General features: G+C 45.3%; 1 protein-coding gene across 2 annotated transcripts in view; it reads left to right on the top strand.

Moving 5' to 3' along the window:
- The window catches only part of TTF2 (transcription termination factor 2), a 46,248-nt gene extending 27,199 nt beyond the window's left edge, over window positions 1-19,049 (top strand). For both annotated transcript variants that reach the window (XM_075907078.2, XM_075907084.2), the window contains 9 exons: window positions 783-874; window positions 4,206-4,291; window positions 5,625-5,767; window positions 9,135-9,305; window positions 11,098-11,156; window positions 13,078-13,231; window positions 14,277-14,359; window positions 17,242-17,316; window positions 18,665-19,049. In XM_075907078.2, coding sequence (XP_075763193.2) covers window positions 783-874; window positions 4,206-4,291; window positions 5,625-5,767; window positions 9,135-9,305; window positions 11,098-11,156; window positions 13,078-13,231; window positions 14,277-14,359; window positions 17,242-17,316; window positions 18,665-18,809 — 1,008 coding nt within the window. In that variant the 3' untranslated portion in view covers window positions 18,810-19,049. The remainder of the gene's footprint in view (window positions 1-782; window positions 875-4,205; window positions 4,292-5,624; window positions 5,768-9,134; window positions 9,306-11,097; window positions 11,157-13,077; window positions 13,232-14,276; window positions 14,360-17,241; window positions 17,317-18,664) is intronic.
- The last annotated feature ends 1,444 nt before the right edge of the window (window positions 19,050-20,493 follow it).

Genomic DNA, 20,493 nt, shown 5'->3' with positions numbered 1-20,493 from the left:
AGCTTCCTCCTACAATTTAAAGCAAGATAAGGGTTTAGTTAATTGGGGAGGCACGGAAGATTTCCCTCTCTCCCTCCGGATTTGTACGGGGGCCACATGAAACCAATCAGAAAAGAGACAGACAATCACCAGGCAAGTGAAAGCGGCTATCTGGGTCCCTACCTCCATCTGGGACTGCCCCAGTTCCAAACCTTCTATCGGGAGCTAAAGTTCCCCACCCTTCCCCTGATTTGGATGGACAGGAGCATTGCTGGCTGTTCCTGTCTGTCAGGGAGCTAGGGTAAAGTGCTCAGTAGTATACTTTGCTCAATTTTTCACTCTGGATGGGAAGCACTAGGGGCAGATGAAGAGGGCCTGCCCCAGCTGGGAGACATGCATTCCTGTACTCGCTGGAGCTGTAGCAACCGTAGAGAGGCGTGTATCACTGAGAAACAAAAAACTTAATTGAGTTAAGGACCCGAGCAACATTGTAGGGAGGACTATGGGAAACTATTCTATAGAAGGACAAAGGGGCTTCACTGCTTTGGATAAACCATTGTGAAAGATTGCCTCCCTAGGCACTGAGCATGTTGCCTGCCCAGCAACCCTGGACCATTTGGCCTGGAGGATGCCAGGCTGTTTGATTTCTGAGACAGCAGTGTCTCCCATACAGTGTTATGTGATCTACAGCTTCACAGAACCGAACGAGTCAGCAGTGATCTTGGTGCTTTGCAAAATCTTTACATAGTAAATGGCTGAATCTGTTTTATTTATTTGTTTATTTATTTATTTATTTATGTAAGGTATCTCTGCCTGAGCGACATACTCGGTTGCACCGGTTAAAACTCTCAGAAGATGAGCAGTCCGTATACAATGTGCTCTTTGCAAGATCAAGGTATGAATGTCTGAGAAGGAGCGAGGATCATGACTTCCTGTCCTTTCCAATTCATGTTTTCATATTACAGTGAAATCTGATTAAACCAGGAGTGGACAGTCTAAGTAAATGCTGCTTTCCAAATATTTGTTTCCCTCTATACACGCTAGATGCCTTTTGGAAATCTCCTATCTTTGCACTCCCATCATTGCAGCTCCACCATTGTTATAACAATGGGATCATTAATATAAACAGAAAATTGGTGTTTTTATCCCCATGTCCTTAAACTCTGCTAGGAGCAGATTGAGTGGATACAGTGATTATAAATTCCTGTGGCTACCTGTGCCCTTTGTACTGCCACTCTGAATGTTAATGTAAAATGATGAGAGAATTCAGTGATATAATGCAGGGTACTGGACTATTAGATAGCTGTCCCCCCTCAATTCTCCAACTTCAGTGCCTTTTACACTGCTTTTCTGTGAGACAGCCACTCCTGACGGGCTCACGCACAGTCTTTAGCATGTAAGCTATTCCCAGCTGAGCTATAGGAGAGCTATAGCCTGCCACTTCTGAATTATATTGCAGTGTGACCTCAGCAAATTCCCAGTCCCAGGCTTGTCCCCAGAAATGTGCATCTTGTACTGCCCAACTCTTTCCATCTGGACAACACGAGCTCATGTAAAGGCCATCATTTCATTAATAGAGAATGATATGCGCATATCTTATTATCTCAAATGGTGTTTCCCAGACACTTCAGTCCAACCATGCTAGTTTAGATAATACATTTGTTTTGTTTTAACTACAGAAAGGTAAATTTAAAGTGATTGCAAATAATGAGGCATTTAAGTTAAAATAGGCTACAAAGAAATAAATGGTTAAATGCAAGCTAAGTAAATTAAAGCAAAAAGGTTTCTCTTGTAAGCATGTATATGACAGTTTGGTTAGCTACCTGCAGGCAGGACTCCTCCCGTAATTCATTTATGCTTCTTTGGTCTTTGAAGCATTGTTGATGTCCTGAATGGAGATGAGCGGGGGAGAGGTGGTTTGATGCTTCTGTTACTCATTTTTATAACTTTTCCTCATTTTTATAACTGTTTCCATGGGATCCCCCAGCTGTTCCATTGCCAAGTGGTAAGTTTCTTGCTCTCACCGTTTTCCCTGCCAAAGAATGGCAACTTAACCTATTTGATAGTGCTGTCTAGCCTGTGTCTGGGGAATAGGCTGGAAGCTGTTTTCATAGACTTGAAATGTGTCTTAGTTAAGTCATCCAATAGAACTGTGTAACAACATACAATGTTGTTATACATAACTTTATCAGGTTAGTAATGTTGACCAGATTGTGAGCTTTCAAATGATACCTTGCATGAGGTACAAGTTTTATCCTAATTTTATAAAAAATGATAAGCATAAGAATACAGAACGTCACAATTTCCTGAAAAAGTACAGTGTAGCCCAGGGGTGGGACACAATTTTTGATGGGGTGCACGCCGAAATATTGGTAAGTGGTCAAGGGCTGCACTCTTCCGTGATATTAATGGAGAAGGTGTGAGGTTTGGGATAGAGGTTGGATGCATAAGGGAGCTTGGGGGAGGGGATTAGGGTATATAAGGAGATGTGGGGTCTGGGAGGGAATTTGGATGAAGGAGGGAGTTGTGACCTGGACAGGGGATTGAGGTGCAGGGTCTGTGATGGCATAGAGGTGCAGGAGAGGATTCTTACCTGGAGGAGTGGTTTTGGAGGGTGTGCAAGGTTTGGAAGGGGGTTGTGATGTGGGGCAGGGTTTGGGAAGGGGCATGGATGCAGGAGCAAGGGATGTACAGAGGGTTTGGGTTGTGACCTGGGGCAGGAGGGCAGGAGTGCAGGAAGGGGAACAGAGAGTTGGGGGAGGATGGGTTGGGGGTGCCAGAGGCAGATGGTAAGGAGAGCCAGGGGGAGGGAGGGGCTGGGGTATCAGCAGCCCAGCAGGACCCTCTGGCAGACTCCCTGCCTGCTGTGGCCCCACGTGCTGCTCAAAGCAGCTGGCTGTTGAGGCCGTGTGTGTGTCTGCACTGCACACCCCTTGGGGTGGGGACTTTACATACTGCTTGTGCCACAAACACAGCTCAGACAGCTTTGAGGATTGTGCTGGAGGCAGGGACAGCACCTGAAGCCCTCCTCCTCTAGAAGCTTCTGGTGCACAGAGAGCTCATGGCTCCTGCAGCTGGCTGCTTTGAGTGGTGTTCAGGGATCCTTCTCAAGGCTCTTGCTTGGCTGTGGGACATATTTTGCCCTTCCCAATGTATACAAAAACCTCTTGGACTTCCACAACTCTGCGGGTGACATCCTTCAGTTCCTCTCTCCCACACTCTTACTGATGATCTGAAAGTCTTCCTGGTCCTTCCTGGTTTGGAGGACTTTTACTTTGTGACATTTCCACAGGCTAATTTCTCACAATTCACGGTCTTTATACTTATTAAATAATTGAAGATTATTCTTTAGCTGCCTGGGTTTGTTGTTTACCCAAGCTATAAATATTTAGGTTTTTAAATCTTTGTTCAAGTCCATGTTATTGCACTAAAGAGCTATATGTACAAGGGAGTTTATCTTCATGCTTAGACAAGCTTCTGTGTGGACAAGCCTACATTTTGATTAGCATTTTTGATTGTGCCGTACCACAAACCAGTTCATAATTTGCTGACCACTAGTGCCCCTACCTCTGTTTCAGCATCACCACATTTTAGGTTTTTTCCCCTCCAGTTAAGCATTTTTTCTCCAGATGTGTTCGCTCATGTTTTACATAAAACATTGACCATTGGACTTTGCAGTCCTATGAAGATAAGGCTAGTGGGGTTTTTTGATGGTGAGATTTCTTCTTCACAGGCTTTCTAAAGTAAATCTCCATTCCATCTGTACCTATTTGGACAAAACTCTGACACAGGGGATTCCCTTAAAGGTGAATCACAAAATAATAATATTAACTAGAAACATTGCTTGCTGGTGAAACTCATCTTGTTCCTCCTTCCTCACCCTAGTTCTTAGGTCAGAGGTCCTCAAACTATGGGGCACACCCTGCTAAGGGGGTGCAGAGGAACTTTCAGGGGGCTTGGGCTAGCCTTCACAGGGAGTGCCCCCCAGCTCTGGCTGCTGGCCTAGAGCCCCCGCTTGCTGACTGTGGCCCCAGCCTTGTTTCCTTACCCTGGTCATCTCTATCCTTTCTGGAGCCTCAGCCTCACATCCAGCACAAGGACAAAGGGTGAGGGAGGGCATGAAGCAAACAGCTTGGGGACCACTGGATTAGATGGTAAGCTGTTTGTGGGGATGTGTCACTCTTTTGTTCTTTGCATCACCCTGCTGTCTCTTTCATTTTTGCCAGATCAACACTACAGTCCTACTTAAAGAGACAAGAAGAGAAGAAGAGCGATTACAGATATTACTCTGGTGGGAATCCATTCGATAAAGGTTAGGATCAAAGTTTTGCCTTGACACCAGCAGAAATGTTTTGTGGGGAATGGTTTATTACATTATTAGGACATGCCCCCTTAAAACTAAGAGAGTGCAGAGCAGAGAATGGGAGCCACCCCTGAATTCCAAGCTCCTTGGAGCTTTTTGGAAAACAGCTGGACTGCTGCCTTTGAGAAGAGAACTGTGAGCTCTAGAACTGTGGTGTCCATCCAGTTCTGAAGCAGTCGCCACTAAAGTGACTACCTCTATATGGTGAACTAATAGTGGCTACTGCTATATAGTGAACTAGCCACACTCAACCGGCCAACTATCCACTTTGATCAAGCCAATTAGCCACACTCAGCAGGTCAAATAGCTACATGTGGCTAGAGTGTTGGACACCACAGCCCTAAAATATGTGGAGGGAAAGCTTGGTGTGTGACATGGTGTGTTCAGGCCTGCTGTTGGTTACCTAGGGAGGTGGTGGAACCTCCATCCCTAGAGGATTTTCAGTCCCGGCTTGACAAAGTCCTGGCTGGGATGATTTAGTTGGGATTGGTCCTGCTTTGGGCAGGGGGCTGGACTTGATGACCTCCTGAGGGCTCTTCCAGCCCTAAGATTCTATGATTGTGGGGAGGGAGCAACTGCCTCAGGCCCCAGCGATACAGAAGGGCCCGGAGCTCCTGGCCACCCTGGTCACAACCCTGGGTCCTTTAAATCTCTGCTAATATTCTGAGCAGTATTGAGGGATACCTGGGGAAGACTCTCTGCTCCCTGTCATGCTGAAGGCTGCCCAGCTCCACCCCTTCCGGGGTCATGGAACAGGGCTTCCTGCCTGCGCCTTGCCTAGGGCCCCAGTGAGGCTTTCAGCCCTGAAGGACATGTGTCTGCAAAGCCTTTTTCTGGCAGTTCTGTTGTCTCCCCTTAACAGGATGGGCTCTGTTCACCACTGGTCTGTTTGCTCTGGATAAGAGAAGAGGCAAGGTGCCAGGTTACAAGGAAGTACTGGCATCATAGGAGGGTTGTGAGCAATGTATTGTAGTGGTTAGAAAAGGGGATGGATTCTGGCCTCCCACATCCTGTTCTCACTATGAGGTGTTGGGCAGGGTATAATATCTGCTCAGCAAGGGCATGGAGAATTAACAAAAGGTTTAGGAGAAAAACAAATTGTTAGTATAACATATTGTAATCTCTTGCGTCTTGTGTTTTGCTGGGCTTGATGTATTCCTATACAAACTGCATGCTAAACAATGATTCCTTTTCAGTTCCTCTTGATGAAATATGACTGGCTGGTAAAGCTGCTGCTCTGATATGCCTCTGATTGCTTTCTCTGTTTTCTTCTTAATAATAGTAGCACAAGAATTTGGAGCCAGTCAAAAGGATTCCCTAGCAGTGGGTTCCCAAAGTGACTCACGCGTCTCAAGTGCTGTCCACGTCTTGTCCATGCTCCTGAGACTGCGCCAGTGCTGCTGCCATCTTTCCTTGCTAAAAGTGGTAACCATACAGCCTAATACTATGATTAATGTAGTGTATAGAATTAATCATGTTAGAAGCACTTGGTTATGGCACAGAGCGATGTTGGCTATTCTTGTCAGATTTCTAAGCCGGTCACTTGATTGGAACTTCCAAAATAAATCACGAGTACTGGAGGATGTTATGTTGGTAACTCTTTTGGGAGTCGTCTTCCCTCCAAAGTCAGTCCAGTCCCCGATCATGGTACTGGGCCTGACTGTGTGTGGGTGGCTGTAGGGCCAGCATCCTGTCCATATTATTTATTTTCCTCTCTCGTTTTAATTGGCCACCTTATTTGTCAGTGGCTAGCTTAAAATATTGTGTAATGTTGCTGTCCAACCCAGAGGTGGCTGCATTTAAGTGGTTAGTTTATTAGTAAGTCATGACTGTAGCGTTTTGCAGTAGGATTAGGGTTTGGGACAGAGTACTTTTTAAGTGTGATTCATATTAATATGCAAATTCCAAGCTGTCTGGAGTGGCTCACAAGCATGAGAACCAACCTGAAGGCAGACTGAAGAATCAGGGTACCGGTCCCAAACTAGTTGAGTTTTATACTTAGATTTCACCAACCAAATATCAAGTGTCATCCAAGCAATATTGCCTTTTGATGGATACTCCCTTACTCCAAATATAACAATAATATTCAAGTCACTCCCAGTCCCACAAGACCAGTCACTTACTCTGGGTCAGTTGCACCTTAGATTCTGTAACAAAGACCACACTTGTAGCCCACCCTATAGTTAATAAATCTTTAGTTTATTTATTAAGAAAAAGAAATTAGTTATTTACCAGGTAAGCATACACACAAAAATGAGTTGCAGTCTTGGGTTTCAAAAAGCAATTGGTGCTATTATAAGCAAGCTCTATAAGTCCATTGTAGTTAACCAGCTGGGGATTCCTTGCTTAGAAATCTTCACTCCTCAGAGTTCAAGCAGCATATAGAGACAGTTCTGTCTTGGCAGAGATTTTTTTGTGGTGTTCCCTTCTCCCAGAGTTCAAGCTGATTGGACAAACCCACCTTCTATTCAGGGGATAGGGGAGAAATCAACAAAGACTTTGTTTCACTGTGCCTCATTTGGGTTCAGTGGATCTTCTTCATGGGCACCTTGTGTAGGAAACTGGCATCTCTACATTAATGCTCCTTTCCTGTTTGGCTTGCACAATTGCAGAGGGTTACAATGCAGACACTTAATATAACCTTGTGTGTCATGCAGATATAATAAATACAATTAATACACGCAGCATCCTGTGAGTGTTTCGTTATTCTAAACACATTTTTATTGTGAAAATTGGCATTAGATTTATAGGAACATGTGAGTGAGCCAAACTGGTTTCCAGCTATGCTTTTGTCAGTGTTCAGGGAGGCGTGACTGAAATGAGCTGGAAGCGGGTCTGGCCAGCGTCACCACAAATTCACATGAGGTGAGGGAGAAGGGTGCATGGTAGAACCAAACTGCAGAATATTTTAAAGAAACTAATGGCAACCTAATAGGAAATATTTTCTGATGTTCAGTCCATGCTTTTAAATTTCTCCCGGTGATCTTATTTACGCTTACAGATCTCATGGTAAATTTGTCTCCATTCTGGGTATTTACTTGGGCAAATATTTCATAGACTGTGGTGTCCTCTCTTCTCTCCTAGTCTTAGCCGATTTAGTTGGTTACTAAATTTTTTCCTTGCATTAATCACTTTCTTTTCCTTCTCTGAATCTATCTGAGTTTCTCTTTCTTGTATTGAGGCCTGAACATTGCATTGTAGAAGCAGTCTAATCAAATTCATATAAAGTGTCATATAATTAATCCATAATGGGATCTTTTATTTGCGGTCCCAAAATGACAGTTTGGTCACTGTCAAGGCTATTCCCCAATCTGGCACTTGGAGTTCAGAGGTGGGGGCCTCAAGAGACCTTAAAATATCCTGCCACTAACGGTTCCTGCTTAAAAAACTCCCCAAAGTCACAGATTCCCTAACCTTGGGTGGTACGCTGCCACCAACCAAATGCAAAAACCCCTTGAGAGGCCAGGATGACAAGCTGTAATTTCTTAATAACTGACCTTCAGTCTCAGGCACATACACACAGAACATCCTGCCTTCTAGGATACAAGAATCAGGTCATAGTCTTAAAAAGGTGATTATTAACAAAACAAAGATATATTTGGTAAAGCATACTTGATTGCTAAGTGTTACAGAGCTTCTGGGGAAAAAAACAGATTAAAGCACAGAGACTGGCTTCCCTGGGATTCAGTTTAAAAGTTACAGTGTACAGGAGGGCACATGGGTTCAGCACAAAAGAATTTAACCAAATCCCAAAATAAAGAAAATAACCTGATTATGTCTGTCTAAACATTCCCTGTTCTACTTGCATCTCTGTTGTTCCAAGTTTCAGTCTTTCCTTGAGCATGGACATCGCTGAAAAATCCATGCCAATTCCTGCTTCAAACCATCTCTTCCCCCGCTCCTGCTCTGAATTTAGACAAAAGACTGAAGCAGGCAGAACCTGTTTTGATTCAGATCTCTCACTCTCTTCCCATTAGCTCCCTTGGCTCCCTGCCAATGTTTTCTGGATACCCACTGTCTTTGGGTTTAACCCTTTACAGAAAATTTAACTGATTTGCTGGGATATCTAGAAAAGAGTATTACTCCTCCCATCCATCACAGTCACTTACAGAAGTGTCATGCCTGTGAATGCTACGATCCTTGAACTGGTGGGCACATGTGTTGCAAAATACATTGGGGGCATTGTTTTAGTGATTCCTGGCACCAAAGAGTTAATGGGTCTGCAGTAGGCTTCATTAAAGAGCTGGTGAGGCATTGAACATTGGAAATGAGGCCTCCATAACTGGCATCTTGCCAGGTGCTGCACCTGATCAGCATACTATGGACCAGATTGCAGCATTTTTCACGCTGGGCCATATTTCCTTGTAGCTCTCACCTGTCAGATGTAAAATAAGTGACCAACACAGGCCACATGGTAAAGCGCTGTAGGCCACATTTGTGAGTTCCATTCGCAAATCGAGTACCAACCACCTTGAATGCTGGACAAGTTTTCTCTTCTCCCTTAGTTTCCCTATCTGTAAAACAGGGCAAAAGCTTCCAGGGGAAGTGCTTTAGGCTGTGCTTCACCCCCCTCTAAACTGTGTGTTTCAACTGGGATTTTGAGGTAGAGCATGGCTCTATCTACTGATTATAAGAAGCACCTTGTCTTTTGGGCATACAGCCCAGGGAGAAAGGTCCTTGAGGCAAGCTCGAAGATCTTCTAACAGCATACCAGCGATGCTCTGTTTACTGTCTGCAGCTGTGCATGTGGCTTTCATTCCTCACTAGACCTGCCATTTACTCTTTTTTGCAGGCTCTGGACCAAGCTAACTTGAACAGCGAAGGCCTTTCTCTCTCTCTGGAAGATCACCTCAGTGCTTTGACTTTGCTGGAACTCCAAACTCCTGACCCAGAATCTACCGTCTATCTTAATGGCAAGGCTTTCAGCATGGATCTCTTTGAAATCAGCAGAGAAAGCACCAAAGTATGCTAGCTGTGGCTCTGTGACATCTCTTGGGAGGCCTACATTGCTGCATTTTGATTTGTTTATTTTAAGTAAATGTTGACAGCCTGATATATTTGCAGTTGCATAGATGGGCAGGTGGGCAGCTTGGATATGGGTAGATGAATATACAGATGAACCTATCGCAGGGAGATTCCAACCTTCCAAACTTCATAGGAAGCGGTAGGATAAGAGTACCTGCAACAAAATCTACCACGTTGGTTGACTGTCAATGCCCGTCTCAGTCATCAGACTCTTGAGACAGTACAGACCTCTCAGGTAAAGGAAGAGAAAGGGCATCAAAAACCTTTAAGAAAATGGGTGGAAGAAAGGAAACTGTTAGTCTGGATCCACACAGGAAGTGTGATTCCTACAAAACTTGTTCAGAGAGCAAAAGTTACAAACTTGCTTTCCATGTCTTGTGATCCTATTACTGTTATTAGCTGAGACTTATCTGAAAAATCACAGTAAAAAGTTAGAGGGGCAAATTACAATGCCATTGCTTTTGCAGACTTAATTTACCCTTTGCAACATATTATGGTGAACACTTACACTGAGTAAAAAAAGTAACTTACCTCTCTGGTTCTGAACCCAGAGGTATGTGTACCCCTATGGGTATGCAGAGATCTTCCAGGGAGTACCTCAACTTAATTTAGATCAGGGTGGGGAACTTTTTTTAGGTGGGGGGCTGCTAATCCACAGAAGAATCAGTTGGGGGCGCCCACAAGTAAGAAGCCAAAAAGCAAAACAAACAAAAACAAAAAAAACAACCCTCACTGAGGTGGCCCCAGACAGAGGAGGAGAAAGACACTCCCAACATTCCCCTTGCACACCAGAGCCTAGAAGGTCTCAGGCTAGTAGGTTTTTTGTGCTCCAGCCCCATGGGGGGAGGGGAGGGCTGGAGTGTCAATGCAGGCCCCCCAGTACTATGGTTGAGCCTTGGGGTTGGATCCAGGCAAGCCAAGGGCCGCATCTGGTCCCTGAGTCTGAGGTTCCCCACCCCTGATTTAGATATTGGCCTAATTTTACAATAGGCTGTAGCAAAAAGCACTAACAAAGCCAGTACAAACTTAAATTTCATGCAGAGAATGTCTTGTTTATACTGTCAAGTATCAGAGGGGTAGCGGTGTTAGTCTGAATCTGCAAAAGCGGCGAGGAGTCTTGTGGCACCTTATAAACTAACTGAAGTGTAGGAGCATAAGCTTTCGTGGGCAAAGACCTGCATCTGACGAAGTGGGTCTTTGCCCACGAAAGCTTATGCTCCTACACTTCAGTTAGTCTACAAGGTGCCACAAGACTCCTTGCCGCTTTTGTTTATACTGCTCCACTACACAGTGAAATGTAAGTGCAATATTTATATTCCAATGCATTTATTTTACAATTGTACAGTAAAAATGAGCAAGTCAGCAATTTCATTGTAATAGCATGCTGTGACACTTTTATGTCTGACTTTTGTAAGCAATTCATTTTTAAGTGAGGTGAATTTTGGAGGTACACATGATAAATCAGACTCCTGTAAGAAGTTTAGTAGTCTAGAAAGGTTGAAAGCCACTGACTTGTCTAAACCAAGTATCTATGAATTACTGACTCTTGAAAATATCATGTTTGTACATGATGGCAAAATCAGGATTACATCCTGTGTAACTACCTCATGCAGCCCAGAGTGAGAGCCTCACTTAAGTCTGGGTTGAGCCTTTTGCATAGATCTCATGGTAGAGTGACTCAGGTTGCATTGTGGCTTCATAGCAAGTAAACTAATTTTCTTCTCCTGAAGCTATCACATCTCTTGGCTGAACTGAAGACTATCCAAAGCCACCCAGAGTCCCAGAAGAGGTAAGTATGATAATGCTTCTCTTTCTGGGGTGCATTTTTGTGGGCAGAGGGAAAATTAGGTAAGATGATCAAATATCAAAATTCCTCATAGTGAAATCTCCACACTATTGCAACATTACAATTGCTGGATATGTGTGAAAGCAGTCAAGAAGCTAACGAGGAGTTTTGGAGAAGAGGCAATTTTGAAGGCAGTTAGGTAATTAGGTGGATGTGAGGTCAGGGTCAAAGTGTGGAGAGAGTTTGAGGAGATCTGAAAACCAGGTGAGCAGTTTTCTCTTGAATATGATAGAAGAATATGGGATAAGAGAGTTAAAACATAAAATAAATCATGGGAATGTGTAAATCTATGCTTAAGGTGGCATTTCACACACTTTTGAAAGCTGAGCCCTGCTTCAGGGAAATTAAAACAGTCCCATGCCCCTACAACTTCACTGTGTTGCTAAACTTCTGCAAATAATGTGTGAGTCTCCATGGGCCCCTGAGCCAGTCCTTCACACATCCCAGGGAAACTGACATGTCTCCTACTTGGGGAAATGATGATTTAAGTCAGACATGAGACGAGGTCTGGTGTGTGGGAGGACACAAGACTGCAAGACAGGGTGGAGAAGACTCTCTGTCATGAATCAGATGGCTTACTTTCATGTGAGAGACCTTCGGGAGAGAGGAGCTCTCTCAATAACTTGTGGAAGGTAATTTTCTTTATTAGACAAAGGGCCAAAGAATGAGCGTAGGTGTGAGAAGGGAAGGTCAGCTCAATTTAATGTCTAAATGGTGCATGTCAGAGTTCAGGTACCACACTGTGAACCTGATACAAATGTAGGAGCAATCATAAAGGTTTTTCAGAAATATATATTTGTATTCTGAGAGTAGCACGCACATCTGAATACCTGACTGTTGCTCCCAAGAGCTGATATAAATATCTACATGCAGGATTTGGACATTCAGTTGAGTCACACATTTGAAAATTGTGCGCACAGAGAAAATGCTCAGAGAAACACTTTGCAATGGTCTATTTCATAACAGTTAATGTCCCCTTTATGCAGGCATGGGGGAAATCTCCAGACTCTGTCAGAATAGTCTTGTGAAAGGATCTCTAACTGCAGCGAGAAATCTCTTGCTTAGTTTTTCTGCCTCAGAGCACCACACTGTGCTCAAATGGCCATTTGCAGGAAGGGAGTTTGCCAGTTAGTTATTAGTTGCTATTTGGTCAGGTTGTTAGTAAAGAAAAAAATGTTGCAAAAGAGTTAATAAAGAAAAAGAGTCTGCTCCAGCTGAAAACTGGTGTCTGATTTTTTGACAATTTGTGTACAAGAAGCATCCTCAAATGTATGAGGAATAAATCAGTTTGTGTATACCCTGTGCTTACCTGACTTGCTTGCTCAATTATTGTAATTACACATGCAAATCAAGCATCTGCCAGATCTGATAATACCGTTCTAGATTGCTAGAATGCACAGCGCCAGCCGCTGAGCTGATACCTCAACTCAATCTTGAATGTAAGCCAGAGGAAATGGGTGAATCCAGAGTGCGACTGTGGTGTTGGGAACACTGCAAAGCCTTCTTTGAAAAAGCCTTTTGAGTATATGAATGATACATGCAACAGACCCCCTTCTACCTCTAACCTCCCCTCCATCCCCGAAACCTCCAACCAATCAAATCCCAAAACCTGACCTATCCCAAGCAGAATTTTGACCCCAAAAGGAAGAGAGCCATATTCCACAAAGTCTATGGACTTTCCTGTTAGTTGTGGTGGAAAACACTCCCATACTATGGTAATGGGCAGCAGTATTAAACCCTGAGATAGTATAGATAAGAGATCTACAGATTTAGTTCACTATTAATGTATCAAGGGGCAAAACATTCTCATAGCAAAGTTGTTACAATATATCTGATGCTTGTTTTGGACTCTGTCTCTTTTCAGTGTCATTGTGTCTCAGTGGACTAGCATGTTGAAGGTTGTGGCAGCGCACCTCGAGCGTCAGGGGGTGAAGTATGCTACGGTGGATGGCTCAGTCAATCCTAAGCAAAGGATGGATGTGGTAGAAGAGTTCAATAGCAATCCCAAAGGGCCACGGGTATGAAATGGGATCAGGAAAACTATTCATAGTTACTTTTCTTTGTGCTTGAATTTGCTGGGTCTGATTCTATATCAGGGATCAAGATGTGTGTTCAGAGTGTGGGAGTGTTTCTGTAAAAGCCAAATATCAGGAAGTTGGAGCAGTTCTGGTATAGACATAATCTTCCATACTAAGCAGAGAAAGGCGTGATCTAAAGGCTGGATGTTGAAGGTAAACTGGATGTTGTAGCATGGGGTACAGATCACAGCTGGAGGATTCTCTGCATCTTGGGGTCTTCAAAGTATTTGAAGGCTTCAATATCTGAGATATAGGTGAGAGGATTATTCTGGGAGGGGTGGGTGAGATTCTGTGGCCTGCATTGTGCAGGGGGTCAGACTAGATGATCATAATGGTCCCTTCTGACCTTAAAGTCTATGAGTAAACAAATTCAGACTGGGGAAAAAAGTGTAAATTTTGAATGATGAGAGTCATTAACCGTTAGAACAGTGTATCAAGGGTTGTGTTAGATTGGAGTGGGCAATAATTTTTTTCTGGGGGCCACTTCAAACATTTCTGAAGTGGCCTCGGGCCACACTGGAAGGGGTGGGGCCTCAGGTGAAAGGGGCAGGGCTGGGATACTTCCGGGTTCCCCACCCCCAGAACATGATTGGTCTGGGGGTGGGGGAGCACCTTTGCCCCCCCCCCTTCCTCCTAGGTGCCCAGGCCCCTGGCTTCAAGGAGGCTTCCCCTGCCGCCAGGCCCTAATTGGCCTGGGGGCAGGAGAGAGGCAGGGCCTTCACAGGCTGGAGCCACCTGCTTGGCGGTCCTCATCTGGCCTACGGAGGCTCTTTTGCCCACTCCTGTGTTAGATTTTCCATCACTGACCATTTTAAAATCAAGATTCAATGTTTTTTTCCCTAAAAGATCCACTCTAGGGATTGTTTTTGGGAAGTTCCATGGCCTGTGCCATACAGAAAGTCAGACTAGATGATCAGACTTGGCCTTGGAACAGGTGAATCTCTGGAAGTAACCAGTCTTTTTATCTTCTTGTTCGTTGTTAAAGGTGATGTTGCTCTCGCTCCTGGCAGGAGGCGTTGGCCTAAACTTAACTGGCGGAAACCACCTCTTTCTTCTTGACATGCACTGGTAAAGTGAGATGGAAATTTTTAGAGTAGACTGGCTTTGTACCTCAGCATGGATAACATGAGCGCTTACAAACTGTGCATGAGAGAAGGATATGTCTGGTTGAATGTAAAACACATGGTCCTGCTTTTTCCATTCCTGAAATTACTTGCCTATCAGGCAAAATGGTTTTTAAAATGAAAGTTTCAAAAATAATTCAACTCGTGGCCAGTCTGACCCCCCATTACTATGAAAATGGCAGCAAAGCACCACTTGGTAGGCAAAGCAAACTAATAAAGTGCCATAAGAACAACATGAAGGCTAAATGCTTAGTATTTGCCACAGAGAGAGGTGCCCATCCCAGCCATCAATTCTGAAAATAAAAATGTCAGAGGTTATGGAGCTTGTTATGAAACAAGTCGATAAATGATTAAATTTAGAGAGCAACCAGTCACCATGACTGGAATAGCATATTTTCAAGAGTTCTGTGGGAAAGTGAGAATAAAGTCTTCATAACAAAAATGTATGCAGTCTTTGGTGTAAAAAAAATTAGCTGCTTATATTGCAGAATTATAAGGGAGCAATCGTTCTAACTTTTAATAGAATTATTGTTAGTATTATGGTGGTGCTTAAAGTCATGGATTAGGGCCCCATTGTAGTAGGTATTAAAGACTATTGAAGAACTTTGACGAGATCTAACAAAGTGAAGTGAATGGGTAACTCATTGATAGATGAAATTTAATATTCACAAGTGTGAGGTGACATGCATTAGTACCAATAATTAGACTTATTGCAGGGTTCTAAAGTTTCTAAATGCTTGCAGGGAAAGAACTATGCTTTCCACAGTGACAGAAAGTCTGCATCCAAATGTCAAGGTATATAAGGAAGAAAGTGCAAAGCAACTCTAGGAATATTTAAATTCTGTTACATAAATCAGTGGCACCTTCTCTGGCCATCCCAGAAAAAGGGGGAGGGACGGGGGATAGAGAAGAAATAGATGGGTTTCAGAGATGGTTTACGGAGACTCATGATGATGAGGATCTTGTAGATACCTAAACAGAAATAATTAGAAGCATAAAGAAATCCTGTGTGAGAAGAAACTGGAAGGATTTGTACTCTTCAGTTTTTAGAGAAAGAAATGACAGCAGAAACAAGAGAAGGTATAGAGAAGGTAAATCCACCTGTCTTGTCTTACATTCTCTCATACTACAGGCAGTCCCCGACTTACGCAGATCCGACTTACGTCGGATCCACACTTACGAACGGGGCTTTCTCCCCCCGGAGGTCGAGGTAGCGGATTGCTACCTGCGAGCTCTGGGGCGAGAAAGCCCCGTTCGTAAGCTGCTCTGGTGCGCCTGGTCTGCTGGAGACCGTCTCCAGCAGACCAGGGGCACCGGGCGGGTTCCCGCGCTTCTGAGGCTTTGCCAGAGCAAAGCCTCAGAAGCGCGGGAACTGCCGCTGCTGCCGCTTGAGACCCGGTGCCTGTGGTCTGCTGGGGACGGTCCCCAGCAGACCACAGGCACCGGGACTGAAGCCGCAGCTGCGGGGGGGGGGTGCCGCGCCTCTGAGACTTTGCCAGAGCAAAGCCTCAGAGACGCGGCACCCCGCTGCTGCTCTGCTCCCCGTGTCCCTGGTCTGCTGGGGGGGGGGGGGGGCACGGATAGTGTGCGCCCCCCCCCCCCCCAGCAGACCAGGCTTTTGTTTTGGACCCTGGAGCAGAGCAGCTGGGGCGCTGCGTATTGGTCCTGCAGCACCCGCTCTGGGCACTACTGGACCAACCCGGCAGCACCCCAGCTGCTCTGCCCCAGGTCCTGATTCAGCCGCTGCTGGTCAGTTTCAGCAGTGGCTGAATCAGGACTCCTGGGGCAGAGCAGCTGGGGTGCTGCTGGGTTGGTCCAGTAGCGCCGAGGAGCGGTGCTACTGGAGCAACCCAGCAGCACCCCAGCTGCTCTGCCCCAGGCGTCCCCAAGTCAGCCGCTGCTGAAACTGACCAGCGCTGACTACAGGGAGCCCGAGGCAGAGTTTCTCTGCCCCAGGCTTCCTGGAATCAGTGCTCATCAGTTTCAGCAGCAGCTGACTTGGGGAAGCTTGGGGTTCTTAAGTTGAATCTGTATGTAAGTCAGAACTGGCGGTCAGTTTCAGCAGCGGCTGAATCTGGACACCAGTTCCGACTTACATACAGATTCAACTTAAGAACAAACCTACAGTCCCTATCTTGTACGTAACCCGGGGACTGCCTGTACAAGAACAAAGGAGCAGTCAATGCAATTGAAAAGACATCAAATTTAAAACTGACAAACAGAAGTACAACGTGCAGATCTCTGGAATGCTCTGCCACTAGATGTTGAGGCAAGAGCTTAGTAGGATGCCAAACTATTAGACATTTATGTGGATAATTGCAGCATCCATAGTTGTAGTAGCTAGATTTAAAACACAAACTCTTCAGAATAGAAGCCAAGTACGAAGCCGTAGGTGTGAGGGAGACATTTCTTTCATGAGCAATTGAGCTGTTCACTAGAGTTGGTCAAGCAGAGGGTCAAGCCTTTGTTTGTTATGCAGTTTCTTTCCTTTGAAGCACTTGGCACTGGCCATGATCAAACAGAAAAACTAGCTGGACCTCTAGTTTGATTTGGTATAGCAGTTCCAGTGCGCAATGCAAGCTTCACTGGAAGAGGTAGCAGATCTTCAACAGGGGCCGGGGCCTGGGGCGCATCTCATTTTAGGTGGGATATTTGATGTGCTGAATTGTAATGGAGTTTAGGAGGAGATCAGGTTTCTTGGCTAGAGGGAATAAGTAGCATCACAATGTGTGGGACAGATGGCTGAGAACAAGGACAACTGATACATGTCTTCATTGTTTCTAAGGTTAATAAGCCACTAGATTGAGCAGTTTTCTTGCTTTTCAGGAATCCTGCACTTGAAGACCAGGCATGTGACCGCATATATCGCGTGGGGCAAAAGAATGATGTGGTGATACACAGGTCAGCTCTTCTACACCTTAGTTAGCAGTGCACATGACTGGCAACAGTCTTATAAAATCTTGGCTTCAACTAAGGGCTTGTTTTGAGGCTTGTTTCTGAACGTCTGGGCTGTGCACAGAATACAGAAGCTGCATTGTAAGAATGTTTCTGGAATTTGCCTCCTGGTTGTTATATCTGAAATTACCCGGCGTTGCTCGGTCCTGCTCCCTGCTGGCCGATTCGCTTACCATCTCTGCTTCCTGCCGGCCATCCCTCCTCGATCTCCCCTGGCCAGCCCCACTGCCCCGACCGCCTCCCCCCCCTCCCTCCCCCCCGCCATCTCTGCTTCCCACCAGCCGCCCCTCTGCCGATCTCTCCTGGCCAGCCCTGCTGCCCCCGACAGCCTCCCCACCCCTGACCAGCTCTGCTTCCCACCGGCCACCCCTCACCCAGTCTCCCCCAGCCAGCCCTGCTGCCCCTGCCCCCCCCCCCCCCCCGCTAGCTCTGCTTTCAGGGCCCCCCAGCCCTGCTCCCCTCCTGGCTGGTTCCTTCTCCCTCCTGCCCCTGATCAAGTGTGTCTGTTTTTTAAAGATTACCTGGTGACCGTAGCCGCAGGGGGCAGGACGGGTTCCTGAGCCATCGTGGGGGTGGGGTGAGTCCCGGATGGTGCTGGGGGCTGCAGGCGGCAGGCACGTGACCTGCGGTGGGTGGGGCTGCCCCTGCAGCTCAACGGGTTATTTTTTATTTTTACAGGTTGAGATCGGGCCCAATCGGGTCCAAAAGTACCTTAAAACCTTCTGGAGAAAAGGTTATCCCTTGCAAAGTTTGGTTGTGGTAGCTCTTATAGTGTCCAAGTTATTAGAGCACAAACGTAAATCTAATCTATAAAGGAGAATGTCTGTATAAGACAAAACCCAGTTCTATTCTTCTCCTTCAATGGCTTGATGAATGCCTTGGGTCTTTTTCACTGCTGAGTGCAGTTCAGTGATCAACCCGTTTGCTTTCAGCAAGACACTCGTAAGGACAAACATATAGTTACATGTGTTTAATGTGGCCTTCAAGCTCTTGGTTCTACTTGTGGCCATCTGCGTTTGGAAATCCTTAGTAAGAACTATGGCTCAAGGAGGGATTGGTTAAGAACTCAAATTTCTTTCCTTATAATTAAAAATGGTAAGTTTCAAATTGAAAACATAAATGTTTAATAGGATAAATGATGGTGGCTGCTATGTGAATCTTGGGTGAATGGTACTATAAAAATTATTTAATCTCTTCTTGAAATCAAGGTGAGTCACTGAAAGTTGGAAAGGGATGCAAACTTGAAATGCTATTGTTTTCAGACATTAGGATGATGTGATGCTTTGGGTTTTAGGTTTGTCTGTGAGGATACAGTGGAAGAAAAGATCTCACAGCTTCAAACCAAGAAGAAAGATCTGGCTCAGCAAGTGCTATCGGGCACAGGAGACTCGTTCACCAAACTCACACTGGCTGACCTCAAGCTTCTCTTTGGCCTCTAACTGCTTCTTAAAGCAAACAGCTTAAAAGCCATCCAGGGCCTGGAGACAACCAGGGCATTTTCAACAAAAGCCTTGTATTTAAAGTGGCTAGTTCTTATTAGAGCACTAATTCAAGTTGTTATAAAAACTGATCCAGGAGGAGAAACAACTGGATTTTTTGGAATGGTTTTATATTTAAGTTAGAAGCTGAATGCAATAAAGACTAATGAAACTATAAATAAATCATGTCTGTAATCCTGAGTCAAGTAGATTCTGCTTTGTCTTATTTTGAGCCGGGGGAAGAGGGTTAAGCATATTCTCTATAGTTGAAGATCTTTTTCTCCTTTATTAGAATGGGAGAGAACTTGGCTGCAAATAAGACCGAAGAAGAGTGGAGCAAAAGGGAAAAGACTGTGAGATAGGAAAGAGCAAGAGGTTGGTTAAAGGAATTGAGTGAAAGTGAAGGAAAGAACTGTTTTTCAGAGAAAAATACCAAAAAGGAAAATGATAGAAATGGGTAGAATTGAATAAAAAATGGAAGAGGAGGAGAATAAAGCAATAGAAGAAATAGATTTCAAAATACATTTTTTGTTAATAAATGGTGTATATATATTCCTTTGTACTTCTTGAGTGCATAGTTTATATCTAAGGGCATGTCTACATTAGGGAGTTGTCTCTAAATAAGTTATTTAGAGACAATAACTCCCAAAATAACAATTTTGAAGTAGTGCTAATTCTCTTTGCAAGCAGGAGTTAGTTCAAAATAACAAGCCCTTTATTTTGAAATAACGAGCTTGGTAGTATGGACACTTGCCTTATTTCAGAATAACTGCCTAGTGTAGACATGCCTTAAATCAGTGGTCACCAACCAGTAGATTGGGATTGGAATCTACTGGTAGATCTTGGAACCTCTGACAGGTGATCCTGAGTGGTTTGGCCAAGAGGCGATCAAACACAGCACTTCAGCTGCTCTTCCCCACCTCCTGCCCTTTGCTTTGGAGCTGCCCCCCCTCGCCTCTGCCCAGAGCCTCCTGCTTGCGGTACAGAGCAGGGAAGGGGGTGCTGATGTCAGGGTGCCCCTTCTCCCACACTGTATTGGGATGGAGGGAGTTTGCTGGCTGCTTTTGAGAGTGGGGCAGGGCCACAGGGCAGGGGGCAGCCTTCCTTAGCCCCACTGCGCCACCACCCAGGAGCCACCTGAGGTAAGCAATATCCAGCTGGAGCCATCTCTAAACCCCTGCCCCAGTCATGAACCCCCCCCTTACAACCCAAGCCCTGCCCTAGCCCTGAGCCCCCTGGACCCAAACTCCCTTACAGAGCCTACACCCCCCCCCTCCTGCACCATAATCCCCTGCCCCAGGATCAGCTCAGAGTCCCCCCCCCCCCCAAACCCCTAGCCTATGCCCCAACCCTTTGCCCTTGCCTGGTGAAAGGGAGGGAGAATGGGGGAGGGAGGACAGAGTGAACAGGGGCGGGGCCTCAGAGAAGGGGCGTGAAGGAGATGGGGCAAGAGTGTTTGGTTTTGAGGTAGATCCTGGATTGCACTTAAATTCAAAAAGTGATCTTGTGCTTAAAAAGGTTGGAGATCACTGCCCTAAGTGACAAGTGGATTCTCCATCCTGCTCAAAACAGGATGCATGCAGGTGGTAGAAATTTCACTTCCTTCCTTGGGTTTCAGTTACACTTCAAAGAGATCAGAATGAAA

The sequence above is a fragment of the Pelodiscus sinensis genome, chromosome 1 (genome assembly GCF_052426305.1).
Source record: "Pelodiscus sinensis isolate ZL-2025 chromosome 1, ASM5242630v1, whole genome shotgun sequence".
NCBI classification, from domain to species: domain Eukaryota; kingdom Metazoa; phylum Chordata; order Testudines; family Trionychidae; genus Pelodiscus; species Pelodiscus sinensis.
This window is presented reverse-complemented; position numbering and strand designations above follow the sequence as displayed.